Source organism: Chlorocebus sabaeus, chromosome 7, assembly GCF_047675955.1.
Source record: "Chlorocebus sabaeus isolate Y175 chromosome 7, mChlSab1.0.hap1, whole genome shotgun sequence".
NCBI classification, from domain to species: Eukaryota; Metazoa; Chordata; class Mammalia; order Primates; family Cercopithecidae; genus Chlorocebus; species Chlorocebus sabaeus.
In genome coordinates this window covers 61,289,394-61,316,464 of record NC_132910.1, presented here as the reverse complement: position 1 = coordinate 61,316,464, position 27,071 = coordinate 61,289,394, and the positions used below count along the sequence as shown (strand labels likewise).

Below are 27,071 nucleotides of genomic sequence, written 5' to 3'. Positions count from 1 at the left end.
GGGAGGCCGAGGCGGATGGATCACTTGAGGTCAGGAGTTCGAGACCAACCTGGCCAATACGGTGAAACCCCTTCTCTACTAAAAATACAAAAATTAGCCGGGCATGGTGGCGCACGCCTGTAATCGCAGCTACTCGGGAGGCTGAGGCAAGAGAATCGCTTGAACCCGGGAGGCGGAGGTTGCAGTGAGCTGAGATCACGCCACTGCACTCCAGCCCAGACGACAGAGCAAGACTTGGTCTCAAAACAAACAAACTAAATGAGAGAAGAAACTTTACTTTTTCTTTTTCTTTTAGTTTAGTAAATGCTGCAATTTGATTTTAGCGAATGTTGATCTTTTTATGGGCCTATATACGTGTAAGTGTATTATTTTTGAAACAAAAAATGAAAATTACCTATTTAGTGTGAAACCTTTGCTTGTCTTTTGCTGTGTATTTGCTCAGTTCTGAATTGAACTTGAGATTGTCACATACAGATTTCATTTTCAACTGAAATGAGATGATTTCTGTCTTTACTCTTAAAACTTAGAAAAAGCTTGCTTGAACAAGAAGTTTAAAAGTATGTCAAAATGTTTATTACTGTCCTAAACATGTCAAGCTGCTCTTCTTTCTCAGAAATCCAAAACTTGTAGAGGCATAAATCAGGCCAGGCGCCGTGGCTCACGCCTATAATCCCAGCATTTTGGGAGGCCAAGGCAGGCGGATCACCTGAGGTCAGGAGTTCAAGACCAGCCTGGCCAACATGGTGAAACCTTGTCTCTACTAAAAATACAAAACGTAGCCGGGCGTGATGGTGGGCGTCTGTAATCCTAGCTGCTTGGGAGGCTGAGGCAGGAGAATCGCTTGAACCCGGGAGGCAGAGGTTGCAGTGAGCCAAGATCGCGCCACTGCATTCCAGCCTGGGCAACAGACCGAGAATCTGTATCAAAAGAAGAAGAAGAAACACAAATAAGTAAATTTCATCTTATATCTACAGTCATACATTCACAAAGTTCTTCCTCTTTTCTCAAAGTCAGGTGCTCAGGCTTAGAAGATTCAAGGAAAGGGTTCCTCATCTAGTCATACAGTTGTGTTCAAGGGGAAGGAGAATACTGTTCAGTTTTGTTCTGCAATTCCCCCTGGTGGTTTTCAGTAAGACTTGAGACTTCCTTACTCTAAAGTCCAAGCAGCAGTGGAAACATTTCAAGATCCCTTTTTGCAATGCAACTTTTCCAAATTTTCAATTTTTATTTAAACCCAAAAATCTTGTCACTCGAAGTAAAACGATTTTCTCCAGGGCCTGAAGATCCTTGTTCAACTAGTTCATGTGATGAAAATGTCTGTTAAGTAGGTGATATGGTTCGGATGTTTGTTCCTTCCAAATCTCATGCTGAAATTTTATTCCCAGTGTTGTAGATGGGACCTGGTGGGAGGTGATTGGATCATGGGGGCAGAATTCTCATGAGTGGCTTAGCACCATCCCTTTGGTGATAAGTGAGTTTTCACTCAGTTCACTTGAGATGTGGTTGTTTTAAGAGTCTGTGACTTCCTCCATCTCTCTCTTGCTCCCACTCTTGCCATGTGACATGCTGGCTCCCCATCCCCTTCCGCCATGATTGTTAACTTCTAGAGACCTCACCAGAAACTGATGCCAGCACCTCGCTTCCTATAAAGCCTCCGGAACCATAAGCCAATTAAATCTCTTTCTTTATAAATTACCTAGCGTTGGGCATTTCTTTATATAAATGCAAAAAAAAAAAAAAATGCTAGTTTCTGCAGCCATTCTTCATCTTCAAAGAATTTGGTAAAATCTAGGCTACTCTTTTCTTGAATGTATTTCTATGATTCACTTTCTAGGTCAAGCGTCCTGTTAAGGAGCAGAATCTGTATGAGTTTCTCTCACTCCAATCCATAGTGTCAGTAAACATTATTTTGCATAATTTCTGTAGGTCAGAAATTAAGGAGCAGCTTAGCTGGATGATTTTGACCCAGGGTCTCTCATAAGGTTGTAATCAAGATATCACCTGGGGCTGCAGTCCACTGAAGACTTGACTAGGGCTAGAGGATCCTTTTCTGAGGGAGCTCACTGACATACCTAGCAAGCTGATGCTGCCTGTTGCCAGGCCCCAGTTCCTTGCCATACGGACCTCTTTACAGGGTGCTTGAGTACTGACATGACATGCCAGCTGGCTTCCCCCAAAACGATCTGCTAAGCCATAAGATTTATGCATGTAGAAGGAGATTTATATGGGCCTTGTCCAGGTTTTCACATAGTTAAAAAAAAAAATTTAGAAGTGAATTGCCCTGCGTTTGATAAGTCATCTTCATAGCATCATCTAGAACTTTTTTCATTTTTGCTCCAAAACTTTCTGACACCAGCACTCTCTGGGAAGAAAGCAGTGAGTTGTGAATGTGTCAGGATTTTAATGAGAATTGAAATCTCTGAAGGAACCAGTCCTCGATAGGGTACCGTAAGTAGATACTGACACAGTTCTTCCAAAATGTACCTTCTGTTTCCAATATGAAGACAAGACAATAAATATATCTTTACTTTTGCTTCTTTGCAGCAGTGTTTCATAGAAGAAAAATTTTCTTGAATTTTGCCATAATTTATAAATCTTACAAATGCTACTCTATGACATTTGTTGTTGAAATCTGTTGATTCATCAACCTGGATGAGAAATTGTTAGGTTCTTTTGATGCTATGCAGCATTATGTGACATGTCATCAATCACATCAGTTTATCAAACTTTGAAAGTGAAACCGTTTTAGTTTGTCATTACATCATATGCTGGCGTCTTACTCTCTGTAATTATACATACTGAAATTATGAGGTCCCATCAATTGTGGGGCTTTTTCCTTTTTGGGTCAAAAAGTTCTGCTAAATAACTTGCTTTCTGGACCTTTTTACTGAAGGTCACTTAGAAAAAATACATTCTTTACTCTGGGTTTCCAAAGGTCATATAAAATTATCTGCTCTTTTACTATGGTTTGCAGTTAAGTGTCTTTTCAATTTTGCTGAAGCCATTGCTTCATTTATAAGTTGTGATTCTTCATTACTAACTTTATCAGAATTATTAAGATTTAGAATTCTCTTCCATCTCCCAGTTCATCTTCAAAAATCACCACATTGGACTATAAGTCATGTTTGTAAAACACAGATGCTAATAAAGTATAAAATAAGCAAACTAAACAAGGAAATTTTTTTTAAAAATTATATTATATCTTCAAATGCAATTGACTTTTAACCTACAAGCTCCATGTGTCAGGCCTCTGAGCCAAGCCTGCATGCATACATCCAGATGGCCTGAGGCAACTGAAAACTACAAAGGAAGTGAAACAGCCTGCTGCTGTCTTAACTGATTGACCAACCTTTAGACATTCCATTATGACCTGTTCCTGCCCTGCCCCACCCGATCGATTGACCGACCTCGTGACATTCTTTTCTGGACCATGAGTCTTGTGATCTCCCCACCATGCACCTTGTGACCCCCTCCTCTGCTGACAATAGATAGCCACCTTTAACTGTAACTTTCCACTGCTTACCCCAGTCCTATAAAACTGTCCCACCCCTACCTTCCTTTGCTGACTGTCTTTTCGGACTCAGCCCACTTGTACCCATGTGAAATAAACAGCCTTGTTGCTCACACAAAGCCTGTTGGTGGACTCTCTTCACATGGACGTGCGTGACACCATGTTTTGCAATGTTTACAACATTAGCAAAGCAACAGGGAGGCATTTGAGTTATGGGGCATTAAAATTCCTTCCTTAAAATATTATCTTTGATTATCTATTACGTCAGGAGAGTTCATTAGCTGTCAGTTGACTGTGAATAAGGGGAGGCCAGGGAAGATCAGGAAATGTAAATCAGGAAGGATAGGCTGATGTTGTCAACCTATTGTCTCTCCCTCTCCCTCAACCTATTGTCCCTCTTTCTTAATTCAACACCCACCAGTCATCAACAGTACCCTTTGCCTTCCATCAAAAGCTGAGAATGGACTCAGTGAAATGAACATAGTTGTGTGGAGCATTGTCATGTTTGTGAATGACCTCTAGCAAAATTGCTAATAAAGTTATTTGATCACTAGTCATCACTACAAGTTTTGGCATTACATGGAGAAAGAAATTCAAAAGAATGCAAAAAAAAAAAAAAAAATTCCAATCTCTTCTGGAATCCCTAGTAACCACTCCTAGACTCCTAATAACATCTGCAGAAACTCACACTAGACTATAAGCTCCTGAAGAGTGAGAACTACATCTTCTTTGTTTTGGTATCCTAAGTACTTAGTACAGTGCCTGGAATAAAATTGATGCCCAATAAATATTTGTTAAATGGAACCGAATTCCTCTATGCTTTGAATTTCTGCTCATGCCTTGAAAACCTACTTATTAACAAATGATCATAGAATGATGGTCAAAAAGACAAAGAAAATATAAAAGAGATGGAGGGAAGAAAGTATATATGTACAGTCTAGTTGTGGTATTCAAGACCTAAGAAGGTGTCCATCCAGTTGTTTTAGTGAAAGGTTAGGACATCTAATTAAAATACCCAGTAAGGAGATACAGATGTTCCTCAACTTAGGATGGGGTTATATCCCAATAAACCCATCATGAGTTGAACATATCTGAGTAGAAAATACGTTTAATACATGTAACCTACTGAACATCATAGCCTAGCCTAGTCTACCTTGAAGGTGCTTGGAACACTTACATTAGCTTACAGTTGGGCAAAACTATCTGGCAGCACAGCACACTGGAAAGTCTCATTTGTTGCCGCTGCCCAGCATCATAAGAGAATATTGCATGCGTATCACTAGCCAGGGAGAAGATCAAAGTTTAAAATTTGAAGTACAGGTTTTGCTGAATGCTTATTGCTTTCACACCATTGTAAAGTAGACAAATTATTCAGTGTAACCATTGTAAGTTGGGAGACTGTATTGCTAATGGCAGCGAAGAGGGCTGCTGGCTAGGAATAGGGCTGAAAATTTTTATATTAGAACAAAATTGTAAAAGTAGTTAGCCGAAGCTAGGCATGTAATCCCAGCACTTTGGGAGGCTGAGGGGGGCAGATCACTTTAGGTAAAGAGTTCGAGACTAGCCTGGCCAACATGGTGAAACCCTGTCTCTACTAAAAATGCCAAAATTGGCTGGGCTTGGTGGCATGGGCCTGTAATCCCAGCTACTGGGGAGGCCAAGGCAGGAGAATCACTTGAACCCAGGAGGCTGAGGTTGTAGTCAGCATCAGCCAAGATCGCGCCGCTGTACTCCAGCAACACAGCGAAACTCCACCAAAAAAAAAAAAAAAAAAAAAAAAAAGAAGAAGAAAGAAAGACTGGGCACTGTGGCTCACACCTATAATCCCAGCACTTTGGGCGGCCAAGGTGGGTGGATCACGAGGTCAAGAGATCGAGACCATCCTGGCCAACATGGTGAAACCTCATCTCTATTAAAAATACAAAAATTAGCTGGCCATGTTGGCACGCACCTGTAGTCCCAGCTACTCGGGAGGCTGAGGCAGGAGAATCACTTGAACCTGGGAGGCGGAGGTTACAGTGAACCAAAATCATGCCACTGCACTCCAGCCTGGTGACAGAGCAAGACTTCATCTCAAAAAAAAAAAGTACTGGCCGGGCGCGGTGGCTCAAGCCTGTAATCCCAGCACTTTGGGAGGCCGAGACGGGTGGATCACGAGGTCAGGAGATCGAGACCATCCTGGCTAACACGGTGAAACCCCGTCTCTACTAAAAAATACAAAAAACTAGCCGGGCGAGGTGGCGGGCGCCTGTAGTCCCAGCTACTCGGGAGGCTGAGGCAGGAGAATGGCGTAAACCCGGGAGGCGGAGCTTGCAGTGAGCCGAGATTGCGCCACTGCACTCCAGCCTGGGCGACAGAGCGAGACTCCGTCTCAAAAAAAAAAAAAAAAAAAAAAAAAAAAAAAAAGTACTTAGTCAAGGTGCCATTAATTGTAAATATTAATGTGAACTCATGACTTTCTCTTTTATTTGTTTTTTATTATGAAAATTTCAAACATAAACAAAAGTTGATAGAACAACATAATGAACCTTTCTCTATACAACACTCACCTTCAACCTTTTGCAAATGTTTTCCTCCGTTTCCTCACTGTTATTATTAAAATTATTATAGCTAGAGTGTTTTATAGTAAACATTCTGTTCATAAATCTCCAGCAGAGGACTTTTTTAAAAACATAAGCACAAAACCATTACAACACCTAACAAAAATAATATTTTCTTAGTATTAGCGAATATCCAGTCCATGTGGAATTTTCCCAAGTTATTTCAAAATATATTTTAATAGTTGGATCAATCAAATGAAGATCCAAACAAGGGCCATCCATTGTATTTTATTGATATGTCTCTTAATTTTCTTTTATTCTATGTCAGTTTCCTCTCCCTGTTCCCCCCCCACCCCCACCCCTTGGCATTTATTTGTTGAAAAAACTGAGTCTTTTGTCATGTAGAATTTCCCACTTTCTCACTGATTACATCCTTGTGGTGGTATAAATTGTTTTTCTATCCTCTGTATTTCCCATAAACTGGTAGTTAATTGATAGTGAGATCTACAGACTTGATTGTGTTCAGGTTCTTTTTTTTTTTTTTTTTTTTTTTTTCTCTCTTCTGCAAGAATACTTCCTACTGTCCCATGAAGAGGCACATAATGTCTGGTTGTCTCTCTTTGGGGATGATATCAGTCAGCGGGATCAGTGTTATCAGCCTCATCCACCTCTTAGAGTTCCCTGCCAGCTTTTCACCTAATGGTTTTAGCAGCTGTTGGTGATCATCACTAGGTCCATTGGCTCATAAGGTAGTGAAAAATAGTAATACGATAATTCTATCATTTCTTTTGCAATTATTAACTGAAATAAAGAAATTTCCTTTTTTATTTCAATTTTTTGCTATCATTGTTCTTTGCAATGCTTAAAATATTTAATCTTTGGCTTGTGAGAGCCCCTTCAAGTCTTTCAGAACCACCAACTAGCCTGTGATGGCTTCCTTGCTTTCCGGTACAAAATATTTCTTTTACATTTTATGCCCCAGATGTGGAATTGCACTTTCTCCAAAGAGCCTTGTTTTTTAAAATGGAAAATGGTATGTAGAGAAGACAATCTGCCACTAAGGAGTGCTCACTGCTTCTGGATTGTTAGGACTTCTAGGCCCTATCAATGGACACAATGGACAACTAAGAGGTAATTATTTTTAGAAAGAAAAAAAACTGGGGGTCATAGTGACATTTCCAATTCAAAGTTAAGTCTACAGGGTTTCCATTTCTTTGAATTTAAACTTGTGTTTGTCTTACCCTGAAATTCTTATGACATTGGCATAATTACTTGTTTGCCTTAACCTCCATATATATATATATGTGTTGTCAAGTAAGTATTATTAACGGTAAGACTATTGAATACTACTTAGTTTGCTAATATTTTGTTTAGAATTTTTGCGTCTATATTCATAAGTGAGGTTGGTCTTTTTCTTTTTATTGTGCTATACTTCTGTTTTTGTAGATTCTGATTATAGAAGTCTGCCTTCAATGACTGCAGGAGAAGGGTGGGATACGAGGCCTCAGGGTTTGCCTATGGCTTGCCTCTTAAGTGCAGAGTCTCCCTCAACTTGATGGAGGCTGGTGTCGTCTAGAATGCTTCTCTACTTCTGCCTTAGTGTCCACTCAAGGGGTTCTGGGTTAGAACATGTGCTACAGAGAGCCTTACTGTAGGCTTTAGCCTGGAGTAAATTCTCAAGTTGCCCCCGTGTGGGCCACTGGCTCAGATGTTCTTCCCTTTATTTATTAATTACTTAGTCCATCACTTCTCTCAGATTCTACTGTTTCTATTTATTCTGTGGTCTTTTGTATTTTGGATACCTTGTTGTCACCTATATGAATTTGACACTTCTTAAGCTCATTTAAGTTTTGCAGTTAATCTTTTCCTGTCTACTATATGTATTCTAGTAATTCCTCACTGTTTATGTCCTATTAATGAATCCTTCTTCATTTTTCAATGGTACAGTGGAATTACTTTTATTTTTATATTTATTTTCATTGAGATCATAGGAGGAAAGAGACTTAAACTGAATAAAATTTCAGTCCTCATGAGCACTTTACATTTTCTTTTTGTTAACTGCTGTATTAGTCCATTCTTGCACTGCTATAAAGAAATACCTAAAACTAGATAATTTATAAAGAAAAGAGGTTTAATTGGTTCATGGTTCCACAGGCTGTATAGAAAGCATGATGCTGGCATCTGCTCAGGTTTTGGGGAGGCCTCAGGAAACTTACAATCATGGCAGAAGGCAAATGGAAAGCACATACATTACGTGGCTGGAGTAGGAGCAAGAGAGAGGGGGCATTTTAATCAGAAAGGATCAGAAACAGTCCTCATTCACATGGAACAGGCAACATATACACTTAAAGTTTTTCCCAGGCCTTATCTTCCACCTTCTGACATAATATAATAGTCAGAGATCTGGATCATCTGGATTTTCCATAAGTCACCATGGTTGTTTTTCCATTGATAGCATTACTTTGATCAGAGGAGATGAGGAAGTAGCATGATAAATACTTTGGTAAGACACATGTGCTCCAGAGAGTAGGAAATAAAGCCTGGCACATCAGTAAAATTTTTAGGAAACCAGTGTTCAGGAACCTGCTGGAACATCCTCTCTAATGTAAAAGACAAATTTTTATATCTTGTACTTTCTTTAACAAAGAAGGAAGCACAAAACCTGATGAGACTTTTTGGATGCTGGGAGCGAATATTCTGCACTAGGGAATACTGCTCCAGCTGCCAAAGCAGAAAACGTTTCTGCAGTGGTCCAGCAGACTGTATAGCATCAGAAGTCTCAGTGATGAGGGAAAAATGCTGTGAGGTGTTTGAGGAAGATCGTGTGGGAGAACCACAATATAGGATCTCAGGGTTCTGGAGCAAGGCCATGCCATCTGCAGCAGAGAATTGTATGTCTTTTGAAAACCAATTTGTATATTACTGGTTCCTGGTAAATGCAGAATAATGAATCACAGGACACTACATCACCATATGGCCAGAACTACCTGTTATTCTCTGGATCCAAATGGACCCACAAAGCAGGCCTAGCAAAAATGTATTGTAAGATAGAAGTGTGATATCCAGAGCCAAACACAAACAGGACCAGAGGTATGAGCAAGGTGCATAAACAGGTAGCAGGTAGGCCAGACTGCCCCTGTCCCCAGCATCCAAACAGTTGCACTCATGCCGCTTCCTCATCTCACACCTATAGCTTCCTGGGGAATCTGGTATGACCAGCTGAAGGAGGAGAGAAAAGGTCACATTTTGTTTACAGATGGGTTGGCTTGGTATATAGGTACAAGTTGAAAATAGAGGCTGCATTACAGCCACACTTTGGAGTGGTTTTGAAAGACAGTGGTGAGAGAAAGTCTTCCCAAAGGGCAGAGCTGCAGGTGGTACACCTGGTCATCCACTTTGTGTGGAAAGGGAGGTGGCCTGAGGCTAGACTTTATGTAGAATCACAGGCAATAGTGATTTCCTTTTGTTCCTGAAATGGAAAATATTCAAAGATCAAGAGCAAAAAGTTCTGGGATACAAACAGTAACTTTACCCTGAGAAGTGAATGGTAACCAAGGGTTCAGACCACTCCTGAAAGAGACTGTGGGTCATGTCATCAGGTACGTCACTGACATCAGCAGAGGTGGGAGGTCAGAGTGAAGGGAATCTAGAATGGATGCATGTACATACAGGAGTGGGCATGAAGTGTAAAGATCTTTGTATCACATGTTCATGCCTACCAGAAAGCATCTACCGAGAAAAGGCACTAAATATCCAACAAAATGGCTCAGCCAATTTGGCCCAACAAAATTATTGAGCCAAAATGACTGAGTCTCAGTCATCAGCCACCCCAGTGCTGGCACAATGGGCACAAGAATGAAGTGCCCATGGTAGCAGAGATAGAGGCTACCCATGACACCAATAGTATGGACCCCGAGGCTTATCTAGCTCACATCATTAACAAATGCCCAACCTGACAGCAGCTGACACTAATACTGTCCCCACAAGATGGCACAATTCATCAAGGAGACCAACTAGTCACTTAGTAGCAAGTTAACTACATCTGATTCTTTCACTTTTTGAAGGGTCAGTGGTCTATTCTTACAGGAATAGACATATATTTGAGGTATGAGTGTGCCTTTCTTGCCTGCAGGGCCTCCGTTCGCACCATAATCCAGAGAATTATAGAGTGCTTAATTATCTACCAAAGATCACATCCTGCCAGACAAGGCTACCCACTTTACAGCAAAGCAGGTCCAGGAGTGGGCCTGTGATCATGCAATCCCCTGGTCATATCACATACCACACCACTCAGAAGCTGGTGGACTTACAGAATGTTGGAATGGGCTGCTGAGGGCAGAGCTGAGGTGCCAGTTAAATGCAAACTTTGTGAGAATGGGGTGCTATCCTCCAGGAAGCAGTATATACATTCAATCAAAGACTTTCATATAGCATTGTATTCCCAATAGGAAGAATACGTGGGCCTGGGAACCAAGGAATAAAGGCAAGAATGACCACACTTACCATCACCCCCATTAACCAATTGGGAACTTTGTGCATCTTGTCTCCACAATTGTAGACTCTGCAGCGTTCATTGTCTTGGTCTCCAAAGGACTATACTTTCACCAGGGACAAGCAAGAGTCCCATGGAATTATAAACTAGAGCTGTTGCCTGGTGTACACTGAGCTCTTTGTATCTAGGGACCAACAAGAAAGAAAGAATCATAATCCACAAGGGTAATTGACCATGATCATTCCGAGGAGGTAGGGCTGCTATTACTATAACGTGGGCAGGGAGGAAGATGTGTAGAACCCACATAACCTACTGGGGTACCTCTTTTTTGTTGTTTTTGTTGTTGTTGTTTCTTTTTTAAGAGAGGCTCTCTCTTTGTCACTCATACTGGAGTACAGTGGTGCAATCATGGCTAACTGCAGCCTCAACCTCTCCCTGTGTTGCCCAGGCTCATCTCAAACTCCTGGCCTCAAGCAGTCCTCCTGCCTTGGCCTCCCAAAGTGCTGGGATTATAGGAGTGAGCCACCATGTCCAGCCTGCTCTTGTGACAGTAGGGATACAAATGGCAACTTTTGCCTGAGAAACAAAAGGTAACCAGGGGCTTAGACCGCTCGTGAAGGAGATTGTGGGTCATGTCATCCAGTAAGTCTCCGAGACCAGCAAAGGTGGGAGGTCAGGGTAAAGGGAATCTAAAATGGATAGGAAGGGGGCCAAGGGTGAGTATCAGCTACAGCCCCAAGATCAACTGCAAGGGTGGGAGCTGTAGTTTTTCCCATTCACTTCCTCTTCTAAGTTTTCTCTCAAGAATAGAGGCCCACTGAAATTTTTAAGGAGCCACTCCTGGAGTATATATGGAACATAGATCTAAAAGGTGCAAGTATGTACTCTGAAAGACACAGAGATGAGTTTCCCAGAACCCCTGTCAAGGAAGGTCTTGCTACCTGGCTGTAAAGAATGTAGTCAGAAGATACCTCCTCCTGATAGCACATAACTGTCAGATCCTTCCATGTCTGCCTTAGCTACAGAAAACTATCTCACCTAAATATATGCCCTTCTTGGGCAATATATAGTAGGGGACCGAGCAAGGCAGAATGTAATGGCCCAGCCATTTATACTGAAATCAGGGGCCCTGTGACAGGTCACACTTACTCCAGTTCAACTTCTCCCTCTGCTCACCCCTGCTTCCCCTCCCTTGCTTGTACGGGTATCGATCCCTAACAAACACTTGTACCTCATGCTCACTGTCTCAAGTCTGCTTCTGGTGAACCCAATTGTGTCAGCATTTCTGCTATCACAGATTTATTTCATAAATAGAGAAATCCTGCATGATAGTTGGTACTGGCACAAGAATACCTGTTTTTGAAATTTCTTATACTCCAAAAATAAAATTTGATCACAGCACAACAAATACATGGTAAAGAAGCTGGTTTCTAGAGTTTTAAATGTATTTTGCAGCCTTTGCTATGGTCTGCTTTTATTCTTACTGTCTCCTAGTCTTCAACCTTAAGTTTAAAGAATTTTATTTTTATTTTACAAAAAAAAAAAATATTGCTTCCAATATAATTTCTGTCTTCCCTGGAATAGAGAATTGAGTCATTGCTCACTAACAGGGTGGAAGGAAATCAGTCTCTTCTAGTGGAAACAAGTTCCTATTGGTCACCTCCCTCTGTTCTTTACTGGGAAGGCCATTTTTTGGTTTCAGTTACGGTAAATCTCTCTGGATTTCAGCCAAGTTCTTTTGGAGTTCAAAAGTACAGAGTTCTTTAGGAGGCTTGTTCTTTTGAAATATTTTTTCAGAGGTTAAAAATTAAATTTCAAAAGAATACCTGGGGTGGAAAAGAGTTCTCAGCAGAGACAAAGACCCCGAACACCTCCAACATGAAGCTTCTTCATGTTTTTCTGTTATTTCTGTGCTTCCACTTAAGTTTTTGCAAGGTAAGCAATTCAATCTTTATGCAAACAATTTTAATTGATAGTTTAAAGGTTGTAAAAATATATAAAATAATCTTAAATTTATAATTTTGACTTAAATATTACATAGTTCAGTTACCAACCATGCCACTCTATAGTCAGCAACAAATGTTTTATGTTAATATCTTGATAAAATAGTTTTTTTAAAAAATAGCTCTTTTTATGTGCTTATATATGCAGAGGCATTGCACTGAACAAGAGTTTTACTAATACAAGGCTGTGATTTATTGTAATTGTAGTAAATAAAAAATATTTACCAAGTTCCTCCTGTGTGTAAGGTACAGTACTAGAAAGACAGTGAGACTGATCTCTTCCTTCAATAACCTTTTAGTACACTCTATAGTTATAGAAAGGGGAAATAATAAGCAAATTTGAAACATCTGAAAACACAAAAGTACAAGTTACAAGACAGTAGACATTTAATTGTCAACAGTGTTACAAATATGTGGTAAAGGACTTTAATGAGAGGACAAATCACTTCATGCTGAGAGGTCATGAAGAGATTATGGATCAAGTAGGATTTGAGCTGAACCTTTAATTCTGTATTACATGTGATCAGTGGTGAGAAAAAGGAGTGATTTCCGCTTTTTTAGCCAGGAAAAGCAGCAAGTGCTACCATAGGAAGGCAGCAACGCACCAGGCCCCTCCAAAGAAATGAATTCATTTGATCAGAATGAAGGGTTTGTGGGCTACAAAGGAACTCGAAACTGAAATGACATGTTGTATTGAAGTTAGAGTGTCATCTATTAAGGTGAAAAATGTTTACAACATTTTAGATACTTACTGATGATTGCCAACTTTGGTGGCAATCCAAAACTATCTTGTCTTAATGCCAGCTTGTAGAAGAAAATATTTAAAGAAAACTACTTAAGAAAACACATTTTAAGATTCTTGTAACTTCTAAAATAGTTGCTATCATCATTGCAATGTTTATAATAGAGAATAAATGGAAATAACTAAATGCTTATTAATAAGACACTGGTTAAATTATTGTATATTCAAAATTGAACTATTATGTAACCATTGAAATGACAATTTATCTAAATAAAAAGTCCTTACTACAATTTTATTTTTATTGAAGAAAAACACACACACACACATACGTGTGTGTGTTTATATGCATACATATATAAATGCATACTTATACCTACTTATATATGTGACTAAAAGATCTTATAGTGTATGTATTAAATAGTTAATAGTTGCTATCATTGGCTAATAAGATTACTGGTGATTCTATTTTCTGTTTTATACATTTCTGAATTTCAGAATTCAAACTTTTTTTATTCTTTTTTATTTAAAACAAAGGTGTATTACTTTATAATTAGAAAAATTACTTTTTTGAAAATAAGAAATATTTCAGCTCCCTTTTCTATTCCTGAAAAGAGCCTCTTTCTTTTATTGAACAGTCTTCCAAAAACAAAGTTGCCTTCAGTGCTTTAAGAAACAGCATTTTAAGAAGGGTTAATCTCAAGTTCATGAAAATTTCAGAACTTCTTAAAATATTTGTTTATGAAAGAAAGTGGAATTTTTAAATTCTACTTGCTAAGAAGTAACCATTTTTAAGTGGTTACTCTTTAAGACAATATAATTAGTGTTCATATAGTTTTAAAACAAATCTAAGTTTTCAAAATGAAATGAAGTATGTGCAGCTGGGATACATTTTTAAGAGCTGAGGGTAAGTTTCTGCCTAAGGGATAAAAAGTATCCCCTTCCTTATTATTATTATTTTTTAATCAGAACATCTTGATGGACTGATGCTAAGGTGGATGATGTCAATGACTGGGATAGATGGCAGTGAGATAGAATTAAGTTGCTCTGAATAGTGAAAGAAGAAAAGCAGTTTTACTGAACTTCAGACGAGGAAACTAGAGGATTCAGAAAAGATGAAAAAGAAACCCGTAGCACAGTGGGAGTGGCTGCTGGTGGTAGGAATAGGGCCTTATGATGGTAGGAATAACCAAAGGATGTTCAACAACAAGGAAACTGGCTGGGTGAGGGGGTTCACACATGTAATCCCAGTACTTTGGGAGGCTGAGGCAAGAGGATTGCTTGAGCCCAGGAGTTTGAGGCTGCAGGGAGCTATGATCATGCCACCATGTTCCAGCCTGGGTGACACAGCAAGATCCTGTCAAAACAAAAAACAAAACAAAACAAAACAAAAACAGAAGCCAAATGTTTCAGTCGATATGATTACTTACTGTAATTGTCCTGTGACATAATCACCAACTGATACCCTAAATTTTATTTTACCCTAAAATTTTGTTAAAAACTCAGGCATATATGGGTGGCATTTTAGAGAGAAAGAACTGGGGTAATGTTAAGCAGAATGACAACATCCTGGAAACGAAGGGGGCACACAGGAGGGTATACAGTGCAAGTGATGGCAGTGGAAATGGCAGGGTAGGCAGATCCACCAAAACCAAAAACCAAAAATCCACTTCCACAAAAACCAAAGAGAAGCTGTCAGAACCAACTTTATTTAGAACTGTGGAAAACAGTCAAAGGTTTATAGCACCCAAGCAAATGTTGAATGAAGGAACAGGCAACTAAAAATGGTAGGAAAGCTTTGTGGCATTTTGTGCATGTGTCCTTTGTGTCCTTACCCTGTACACTCCCTGATTTGGCAGTGGTCTTGAAGGGTAGCTATCTATGTTTCTCACTCAGGGAGGGACCCTGTTCCCTAGCACTAGAAAGAACACAGAAGACCTTATTCAAAAATAATGTGTTTGTCTTTTCTATCCTAAAGCCTACCTGAAGGACAGACCCCAGGCACTTGTCTTGGTTTCATCTAACTCAGAACTCAGAGCAGAAAAGCGTTAGTATTGCAAAGGACAGGCACTGTAAGATTAATGAGCAATCTCAGCTGTCTGGGGCAAAGGATTACAGTGGAGGTACACAAGAGAGCACCAAAGCATGGGGAAAAGCTAAGATCTTATGGAAAATTAGGGCATTCAAAAGTGCCTGTGTGTATTGGGAGAGTTTAGGAAGCCACATACATGCTCAGGGCAGGATGCATGCTCAGGAAAACCTCAGAAGACTCTGAGCCTGCACCTCTGGTGGATGTCTAGGTTCAGTCCAAGTATGAAGTGAAAGCTAATGTAGAGTTGTACATGGCCTGGATAAGTGCCCAGGACAAACAATCTGCAAAGACTGGGAGAGATTTTGAGATTTTGATTTGTTTTTCTGGGTTTCTTCTCTCTCTCTGTCTCTCTCTCTCCTCTTGCATTGAAGGAAATCTCTGTCTAAATACTAACCGAATATAAGTCAAAGGAACAGACTTTAAAGACCACATGTGATAAAGAATAGACTTACCAAAAATAGTTTAGAAGTAATCAAACAAACACCAAGCAACCAAAACAAACCCCACGTAGAAGGAAGAGTCTGATTTCAAGAGTTACTATAAGAGTCAAAATATCCAGTTTCCAACTAAAAATTATGACGCATGCAAAATACGAGAAAGTATGGCCCATTTACAGAAGAAATGAATATAATCTGTTCCAGAAGAAGCACAAACTTTGGACTCACAAAGACTTAATGGTCTTTAAAAAAAGAAAAACGCTTTATTGAGTTATGACTGACATATAATAAACTATACATATTTAGTGTACATAACTTGATGAGTTTGAGTTTGGAGATAAATATATGGCTGTGAAAATATCACAACATATGCCATAAACATATTCACCACTTCCAAAAGTTTCCTGTCACCCTCTTTACTTATTATTTTGTGTGTACATATAACAACTCTTAACATAAAAGAAATTATGCTCTTAGCAAATTTTTAAGTATACAATACAGTATTATGAACAATAGGCACTATTCTGTAGTGTAGATCTCTAAGAATTATACATCTTGCATAACTGAAAATTTATACCTTTGACTAGTACTTCCCTGTTTCCCCCTCACCCAGTCCTTGGCAACCACCATCCCACTCTCTGGTTCCATGAGTTTGACTATCTTAGATTCCTAATGTAAGTGGTATTATGTGGTATCTATCCTCCTGTCCCTGCCTTGTTTCACTTAGATTAATGTCCTCTAGGTTCATCCATATTGTCACAAATGACAGGGTTTCCTTCTTTTTTAAGGCCAAATAATGTTTCATTGCATGTATATACCACATTTTCTTTATCAATTCTTCCACAACTGTAGAAGAATTTCCCTTTCTCCATATCCTCAGCTACATTTGTTACCTTTGGCTATTTTGACAATAACCATCCTAACTGGTGTGTGATTTTGATTTTCATTTCCCTAATGGGGTTAGTGATATTAAACACCTTTTGAAGTACCTGTTGACCATTTACATATCTTATTTGAAGAAATGTCTATTCAGCTCCTTTGTCCACTTTTTAAAGTAGACTATTTGTTTTTTTGTTGTAGGAATTCCCTATGTATTTTAGATAGATATTAACCTCTTACCAGATGTATAGTTTGCAAATATTTTCTTGCATTCTATATGTTGTCTTTTCATTTTGTTAAATGTAACCTTTGCTGTACAAAAGGTTTTTAGCTTGATGTAGTCCCGCTTGTCTATTTTTGCATTTGTTGCCTGTGCTTTTGTCATCATAGTCAAGAAATTATTGCCAAGATTAATGTCAAGAAGCTTATTCCTTATGTTTTATTCTAAAAGTTTTATGATTTCAGGTGTATGTGTAAGTCTTTAGTCCATTTTGAGTTGATTTTTGTGTATGGGATAATATAGGGGTCCAATTTCATTTTTTGCATGTGGATTTCCAGTTTTCCCATTACCAGTTATTGAAAAGACTGTCCTTCACCCATTGTACATTGTTGGCTTCCTTGTTGAAGAGCAGTTGACTATCTATGCATGGGTTTATCTCTGAACTTTCTACTTGATTCCATGAATCTATATGTCTGTTTTTATGAGAGTACCATATTGTTTTGATTACTGCAGCTTTGTGATATTTAAAGTCAGGAAGTGTGATGCCTCTGGCTTTGTTCTTCTTGCTCAAAAAGTTGTTTTGGTTATTCAGTGTCTTTTGAAATTCCATATACATTTTAGAATTATTTTTTCTATTTCTGTAAAAAAAAGCCTTTGCAATTTTGGTAGAGATTGTATTGAATCTGTAGATTATTTGTGATAGCATAAACATTTTAACAATATTAATTCTTTCAGTGAAGGAATGTGAGTTGTCTTGCCATTTCTTTGTGTCTACTTTAATTTCTTTCATCAGTGTTATACAGTCTTCAGGGTACCAGTTTTTCACCTCGTTGGTTAAATTTATTTCTAAGTACTTTATTCTTTTAACTGCTATTGTAAATTAGATTGTTTTGTTTTGTTAAAGACAGGGTTTTGCACTGTTGCCCAGGTGGGAATGCAATGGCAAATTATAGCCCACTGCAGGCTTGGCCTCCTGTGCTCAAGCGACCCTCCTACCCCAGCCTCCCAAGTAACTGTGACCAAAGGAGCGCACTACCATGCCAACTAATTTTATTTTTTGTAGCAATGGAACCTTGCTATGTTGCCCAGGCTGGTCTCGAACTCCTGGCCTCAAAGGATCTTCCCACCGTGGGGCCTCTCAAAGCATTGGGATATAGGCATGAGCTGCTGTACCTGGCCTGAGATGGTTTTCTTAATTTCTTTCTAGGACAGTTCATTATTGGTGTATAGAAACACCATGATTTTTGTATGTTAATTTTGTATCCTGCAGCTTTAATGTTGCTGTTTACCGTCTTTTCATTTCTACTTGAATAAAACCTTTTATCATTTCTTATAAGGCAGGTGATGTATTTCCTGTTTTGGTTTATTGGGGAAAGTCTTTATGTCTCTTTCATTTTTAGAGGGTAGCTTTTCTGGGTGTAATATTCTTGGTTGGCAGTGGTTTGGGGGTTATTTCTTCCTTTCAACACTTTGAATATATCATCCCACTCTTTCCTGGCCTGCAAAGTTTCTAAAGAAGAAGAAATTTGAAGAATAAATCCACTGATAGTTTTATAGGGTTTTTTTTTTTTTTTTTTTTTTTGTATATGAGAAGTTGCTTTTCTCTTTCAAAATTGTCTTTTTGTCTTTGACATTTGACAATTTGATTATAACGTGTCTCAGTCTAGACCTTTTTAGGTTAGATATCTTCGTGATCCTTTTGGGGCTCATGAATCCAGATGTCTATTTGCTTCCCTAGATTTGAGATGTTTTCAGGCATTATTAATTTAAATAAGCTTTCTTTCCTTTTCCCTTTCTCTTCTTCTTCTGTAAATAACATAATGCATACATTGGTTTGCTTGATGGTATCCCATGAGTCCTGTAGTCTTTCTTTATACTTTTTAATTCTTTTTTTCATTTTTGTTCCTCTGACCATATAATTTCAAATAACCTATCTTTGAGTTCACGGATTCTCTCTTCTGTTTGACTAAGTATGGTGTTCGAACTCTCTATTGAATTTTTCAGTTCCATTATTGTATTCTTTTCACCTCCAAAATTTCTCTTTGGTTCTTTTTTATGGTTTCTGTTTGTTGAATATCTCATTTTGCTCATGAATTATTTTCCCCTAATTTTGTGTAGTTGTTTATCTGTGTTCTTTTATAGCTCTTTGAGCTTCTTTAAGATGTTACTTTGAATTATTTGTCAGGCAATTTGTAGGTCTCCAATTCTTTTGAGTCACTTATTGGAGCTTTATTTGCTCCTTGGATGGTGTCTTTTTTCTTCATAATCCTTGTAGCTTGTATTAGTGTCTGGATATTTGAAGCAGCAGCCACCTCTTTCAGTCTTTACAGACTGACTTTTGCAGAAAAAGCTTTTCACAAATCAGTTAGCCAGAGATTCTGGGTGGGCCAGCTGGTGGGGCCTATGTAAACACTGTTGCTTGAGACCATGTGTGGGTGAGCCTGGTGCCTGGGTCTACCAGTGGGCCTGGTGCCACTGTCACTGCGTGGGTGGACAGTCTTGATGCCAGTGTCCAGGGGCAGGGTTGCTCTGTTTTTCCCCCACAAGAGAGCTCATGATCCAAAGGAATCTCTTTCTTTGTGTTGCTGTGTAGGGTAAAGGGTGACTCTATAAAGTGAAACTTGTTTTCTTACCCTTTCAATATTTTCTCATATCTTTTTTCTACTTGCATGCTATAACCTCTCACCTTGATCCTGGAGCTCTCATAAAGGTATTTTTATTCGTAGATGGTTGTTACATTTGGTGTTTCTGTGGAAAGACAAGTGCTGGGACATTTTGTTCCACCATCTTGCCAATGTCACACTTTTCAACGGTCTTAAATGTGCTCAGAGCTACAAGAAACCCTGATAATAATGTATAAACAAATATAGAATATTAATAAATGGAATTTTTTTGGAGACAGAGTCTTGCTCTGTCACCCAAGCTGGAATGCAGTGGCACAATCTTGGCTCACTGCAACCTCTGCCTCCCAGGTTCAAGTAATTCTCGTGCCTCAGCCCCCTGAATAGCTGGAATTACAGGTGCCCACTACCACGCCCAGCTAATTTTTGTATTTTTAGTAGAGATGGGGTTTCACCATGTTGGCCATCTGGTTTTGAACTCCTGACCTCAAGTGATCCACCCACCTCACCCTCCCAAAGTGCTGGGATTACAGACATGAGCCACTGTGACTGGCCAACAAATAGAAATTTTAAAAAGAAACTAGACAAAATTTCTGGAGTTAAAAAGCACAATAACAAACATGAAAAATTTTCTAATAGGTTTCAGTAGAAGATTTGAGCAGGCAGAAGAAATAGTCAACAAACTTGATGATCACTCCATTTAGTTAATTATCCAGTATGAGGAGCGGAAAGAAAAAAGGATGACAAAGAATGAACAGAGCCTATGAGACTTGTGCGACACCATCTAGCATACCAAAATATATATATAATGGGAATCCCAGAAGGAGAAATAAGAAAGTAAGAGAGAATATATGGCTGTAAACTTTCCACATTTGATCAAATGCATGGCTGTCCACATTCAAAAAGCTCAATGCAATCCAAGAAGGATAAACACAAAAAGGTCCAAACCAAGATACATTATAATCAAATTGTCAAAACCAAGGATGAAGAAAGTCTTGAAAACAACATAGTCATGAGATTCCATAAGATTAGCAGCAGCTTTCTCATCAGAAACCATGGAGGCCAGATGAAAATTTTATTTGTTGAAAGTAAAAAACTGTCAACTAAGAATTCTGTATCTGGCAGAACTATGCTTCACAAATGAAGGAGAAATGAAGAAATTCACAGATAAATAGAGGCTGAGGGAGTTAGTTACTAATAGACCTGTCCTACAAGAAATGCACTACAAGTGTTGGATGTGGTGGCTCATTGCCTGTAATCCCAGCACTTTAGGGGAATGAGGCAGGAGCACTGCTTAAGCCCAGGAGTTCAAGACTAGCCTGGAAAACACAGCAAGAGCCCATCTCTATAAAAAATAAAGTTAGCAAGGTGTGGTGGCATGTATCTGTAGTCTCAGCTACTTGGGAGGCTGAGGTGAGAGAATCACTTGAGCTCAGGAGTTCAAAGCTGCAGTGAGCTCTGACTACACCACTCCATTCAAACCTAGGCAACAGAGTGAGATCGTCTCTAAAATAAAATTAAGTTAAAATAAAGAAATACAGTACAAGTCAGAGAACCCTACATACTGAAGTGAAAGGACATTTGGCAGTTACTTGAAGTAATACGAGAAATAAAGAACTCCAGTAAAGGTAACTACATAGGTAAATATAAAAACCAGTATTATATTATTTTGGTTTGTATTCCTTCTTTTCCTTTCCCACATGAGTTAAAAGACAACTATATAAAACGATTATAATTCTGTGTTAACAGTGCACAATATATAAAGATGTAACATATGACAATAACAACATAAAAGAGCGGATGGAGCAGTATAGGAACAGAGTTTTGTATGCTCTCAAAACCAAGTTATTATCAATTCAAGCTAGATTACTATAAATGTAATCACTATTAACTGTAATCTCCATAGTAGCCAAAAAGAAAGTATCTAAAAAATATATACAGAAGGAAATAAAAAGGGAACCAAAGTAATTGACTATGAAAAAATCAACTAAACACAAAAAGGGCAGTAATGGAGAAAATGAGAAACAGAAAAAGTATAAGACATACAATAAACAAATAGCAAATAGAAGAGTAAGTCCTTTCTTATCAACAATTACTTTAATGGAAGTGGATTAAATTCTAATATCAAAAGGCAGAGATTGGCAAAATCAAGTTTTTAAAAATTATTATCCAACTATATGCTGTCTAAAGAGGCTCCCTTTAGGTCCAAAGAAATAAAGGATGGAAAAGATATAAATAACAACCAAAAAAGAGCTAAAGTGTCTGTACTAATACCAGACAAAATAGACCTTAAGTAAAAAACTGTTACAAGAGATAAATTACATGATATATTAATGAAAGGGTCAATTCTTCTGGAATATATAACAATTATGAATATTATACACTAAACAATAGAGCCCCAAAAGATATGAATGAAAAGTGACAGAATAAAAGGGAGAAATAGACAATTCTTGTTTTTGTGCTTTGTTTTTGTTTTTGTTTTTGAGATGTAGTCATCCAGGCTGGAATGCAGTGGCATGATCTCAGCTCACTGCAACTGGTTCAAGTGATTCTTATGCCTCACCTCCCAAATAGTTGAGATTACAGGTGTGCACCACCACACCTGGCTAATTTTTGTATTTTTAGTAGAGACAGGGTTTCACCATGTTGCCCAGGGTGGTCTTGAACTCCTGACCTCAGGTGATCCACCCTTGGCCTCCCAAAGTGCTGGGATTACAGGCGTGAGTCATTGTGCCTGACCAGAAATAGACAATTATATAATAATAGTTGGAAGCTTCAATACTCCACTTTCTATAATGAATAGAAGGTCAATAAGGAATAGAGAACTTGAACAGCACTATAAGCCCAGTAGACCTAATAACTAGACATATATAGAACTCTGCACTCAATAATAGCAGAATATACATTTTTCTCAAGTGCACGTGGAACAGTTTCTAAGATAGACCATATAAGACTTGTCACAAAATGAGTCTCAATAAATTTTTTAAATGTTGAAATTATGCAGGGTAGCTTCTCTAACCACAGTGGAATAAGGCTGGAAACCAATAACAGAAAGAAAATTAGAAAATTTACAAATACGTGGAAATTAAACAACGCATTCTTAAGCAACCAATGGTCAAAGAAGAAATCACAAGGGAAATTGTGAATACTTAGAGATAAATGAAAACAAAACACAACATACCAAAACATATGACAGGCAGCAAAAGCAGTTATCAAAGATAAATGTATAGCAATAAATGCCTACATTATAAAAGAATAGAGGACCCAGAAATAAGGCTGAACACTTAGAACTATCTGATCTTCTACAAATCTGACAAAAAGAAGCAATGGGGAAAGGACTGCCTATTCAATAAATGGTGCTGGGATAACTGGCTAGCCATAGGCAGAAAATTGAAACTGGACCCCTTCCTTAGACCATATACAAAAATTAACTCAAGACAGATTAAAGAATTAAATGTAAAACCCAAAACTATTAAAACCCTGGAAGATAACCTAGGCAATATTATTCTGGACATAGGAATGAGCAAAGATTTCATGACAAAGACACCAAAAGCAATCACAGCAAAGCAAAAATTGGCAAATGGGATCTAATTAAACTAAAGAGCTTCTGCACAGCAAAAGAAATTATCAACAGAGTGAACAGACACACTACAGAATGGGAGAAAATGTTTGCAAACTATGCATCTGACAAAGGTCTAACATCTAGTGTCTAAAAGGAACTTAAACAAATTTACAAGAAAAATCAACCCCATTAAAAAGTGGGCAAAGGACATGAACAGACACTTTTCAAAAGAAGACTTATATGCAGCAACAATCATATGAAAAAAAGCCCAACATCAGTGATCATTGGAGAAATGCAGATTAAAACCACAATGAAATACCATCTCACAGCAGTCAGAATGGCACTATTAAAAAGTCCAAAAAAATAACATGCTGGCGAGGTTGTGGAGAAAAAGGAATGCTTATGCACATTTAGTGGTAGTGTAAATTAGCTCAACCATTGTGGAACACAGTGTGGCAACTCCACAAAGACCTAAAAAGAGAAATTCCATTCAACCAGCAATCCCATTATTGGGTATATACCTAAAGGAATATAAATTGTTCTATCTTAAAAATACATGCACACATATGTTGATTGCAGCACTATTCACGACAGCAAAGACATGGAATCACCTTAAATGCCCATCAGTGGTAGACTGGATAAAGAAAATGTGGTACATATACACCATGGAATACTATTCAGCCATAAAAGAGAACAAGATCATATCTTTTGCAAGAATATGGATGGAGCCTGAGGCCATTTCCTCAGGAAACAAATGCAGAAACAGAAAACCAAATACCACATGTTCTCATTTATAAGTGGAAGCTAAATTATGAGAACACATGGACACATAGAGGGGCCTATAAGACACACTGGGCCTATTAGAAGATGGAGGCTGGGAGAAGGAAGAGCATCAGGAAAAATAACTAATGAGTACTACGCTTAATACCTGGGTGATAAGATAATCTGTACAACAAACCCCCATGACACAGGCTTACCTATATAACAAACCTGCACAAGTTTACCTATAAAACAAACCCTGAACTTAAATGTTTTAAAAAAGAGTAAAGATCTCAAATTGATAACCTAACTTTACAACTTAAGAAGCACATCTTCTTTAGAAAAAGGAAGAGCAAACTAAACCCAAAGGTAGAATAAATAAAATAATAAAGATTAGAGTAGAGACAAAATATATATATATAGTAAGACATTAGAATCAATGAAATCACAAGTTGGTTCTTTGGACATAGCCACAAAATTGTCAGATTTTAGCTAAACTGAGAAAGAAAAAAGAGAGAAGATACAAATAACTAAAATCAGAAGTGAAATTGGAGATATTACTACTGATCTTGCAGAAATAAAAAGAATGATAAGAGAACGCTATGAGCAATTATATGGCAGCAAATTAGATAACCTAGATAAATTAATAAATTCCTAGAAACACACAAATCACCAAAACTAATTCAAGAAGAAATAGAAAATCTGAACAGACCTATATAGCAAGTAAAGGTATTAAATCAGTAATTTAAAAATTTCCCAAAAAAGAAATATCTGTAACCAGATGGCTTTACTAGTGAATTCTACCAAACATATAAAGAGAATTAACACTGATTTTTCTCAAACACTTTCAAAAGGTAAAGAGGAGGGAATACTTCCTATGGATTCTGTGAGGCCAATAAATTACCATAATAGCAAAGTCAAAGATACCACAAGAAAAATTGCAAAACAGAGATAAAGACTATCTTCCTACCAAATCAAAAACTCCCAAAGATTTCCAGTATTCTTAATTTATTTGTGTAGATCCAGATTTCCTTCTGTGATAATTTTCCTTCTGCTTTTTCTTGTAGTGCAGGTATGTTGCTGACTAATTCCTTCAGCTTTTGTGTGTCTTAAAAGGTTGTTCTTTTGCCTAAATTTTTGAATGATATTTTTGCTGGGTATAGAATTATAGATTGCGAATTTTCTCTTTCAGTACTTTAAAAATGTTGCTGCGTTGTCTTCGCATTTGCATTATTGATGAGAAATGTCATACTTATCTTTGTTTCTCTGTACATAGTGTGTCTTTTTTCTTTGACTCTTTTGAAGATTTTCTCTTAGTTACTGGTTTCCAAGTAATTTGAGTGTGACGTGGTTTGGTGGAGTTTCCTTCATGATTCTCCTGCTTGGGGTTCATTCCCCATTTGTTCTCAAATTTGGATACATTTCAGCCGTTATTTCTTCAAATATGTTTTTTGTTCCTTCATTTTGTCCTCTTTTTTGGAGGCTCCAATTATAGATGTACTAGGCTGCTTGAAGTTGCCCCACAGTTTATTTACACTCTATTCTTTAATTTTTTTATTTTTTAAAATTATATTGTAGATAGTTTCCATTGATGTGTCTTTAAGTTTCCCAGTCTTTTCTTCTGCATATCTGATTTGGTTTTGGTTCCATCGAGTGTATTGTAGTTTTTATCCCTAGAAGTTCAATTTAGATCTTTTTCATATCATCTGTGTCTCTATTTTTGAACATGTGGAATACAGTTATAATAACTTTTTTAATCTCCCTGCCTGCTAATGCTAACATCTGTTTTAGAATTCTGGGTAAGTTTCAATTGCCTGTTTTTTCTCCTCATCATGGGTCATATTTTATGACTTCTCGGATGCCTACTATTTTGTATTAAATGTCAAATATGAATTTTGCCTTGCTGGATGCTGTTCGTACTGTAATATGTATTTTAAATTTACTTTTTAAATTTTTTACAGATTTGATTATATATCTGAATTTCCATTTTAAAATATTCACTGTTTGCATTTTCTTCATAATTCATTATTCCTTTCATTTCATGATTTTTACTAAAACTAATTTTCTTGTATGGGGCTGTTTTAAAAGTGTCTGTGTTGTGGGACAAATACACTAAACTTGCCATTTGTCAGTACACAAACAATTTTTGCAATTCGTATTCCAGATAAATTGCTAGTTTCTTTAATATATAAAGAGTTACTACAAAAAAACAAGAAAAAATCTATATCACTGAAAGATATGGTTAGGATGTAAAGAAGGAAGAAAAAATCTTTCTTAAAATTTGAGCATACTGAAGATGCTTAACTTCACTCATAGGAAAAATATGCAAGTAAAAGTGTGCTCTGGTAACATTTTTACATATCAAATTGGCAAAGATTAAAAAGTTTAATAATATATACTCTGTAGTCAAGAGTATGGAAACCAGATATTCTCATATATTTATGATGGGAATGCAATTTAAAACAACCTCTGTAGAGCAAAATTAGTCAATATCTTTCAGGATATTAAAAGTACTCATTCCTTTGATTCAGCAATATCACTTCCAGGGATGTATCTGGCAGATATACTTAGCATATGTAAGAAATGATGTGTATTATATAAGGAGATTAATCATAGCATTATTTATAATAGTAAAACATGAGAAACTAACTGCCCTTTGGGGGCTGATTATAGGGCCACTAGTTACAAATGCACTGATGTTGGGGTGCAGATTGGAGAGTAACATAGGCTCATGTATACATTTATGATCTCTGGAAAGACTCACAAAGAGCTGTTAAGTGGTTACCTCTGAAATGGGGCCTGAGTGGATTGAGAGGATAAGGAAAGGAAGGAAATGTAATTTTTACAGGCACATTTTTGAACCTCTTTGAACAATTCTCTATGTTTCCTATTCAAAAAAATCTATTAGCTATCTTACATTCATTATGAAAAAAACAAAAACAAACAAACAAACAAAAAAACAAGACCAGAAAACTGGACAAGTGATTTTCTTTTTAATCTCTGAGACAAAAATAATAGAGTTGACCCCAAAACAATATTTCCATGTTTTTAGAGAGACTGAAAATTAGCACGCAAGAATCCATCCTACCTGACCACAGCATACAGTCATCTTCCCACAATTCCTAACAACATTCTGATTCTGGAAAAAAGATGAATATTTATCTTTAAAATAATAAAAACAACAAAAGACCTTATCAAATTTCTTATGTGAATTGG

General features: G+C 37.6%; 1 protein-coding gene and 1 long non-coding RNA gene across 4 annotated transcripts in view; one reads left to right on the top strand and one right to left on the bottom strand.

The window, feature by feature from the left end:
* The window catches only part of CFI (complement factor I), a 72,338-nt gene that overhangs the window by 824 nt on the left and 44,443 nt on the right, over positions 1–27,071 (top strand). Inside the window, exon 1 of one of the 3 annotated variants that reach the window (XM_007999528.3) lies at positions 12,119–12,478. The exons of 1 other annotated variant lie outside the window; for it this stretch is intronic. In XM_007999528.3, the coding sequence (XP_007997719.1) occupies positions 12,422–12,478 (57 nt within the window). In that variant the 5' untranslated portion in view covers positions 12,119–12,421. Of the gene's footprint in view, positions 1–12,118; positions 12,479–27,071 lie in introns of those variants that run through there. One more of the 3 variants, XM_007999527.3, reaches the window with a different exon arrangement.
* LOC119621502 (uncharacterized) lies at positions 811–26,980 on the bottom strand. Its single transcript, XR_005238069.2, has 3 exons — positions 26,944–26,980; positions 10,555–10,727; positions 811–917 (listed from the first exon to the last, which is right to left on the bottom strand). It is a non-coding gene; the product is annotated as an uncharacterized lncRNA (long non-coding RNA).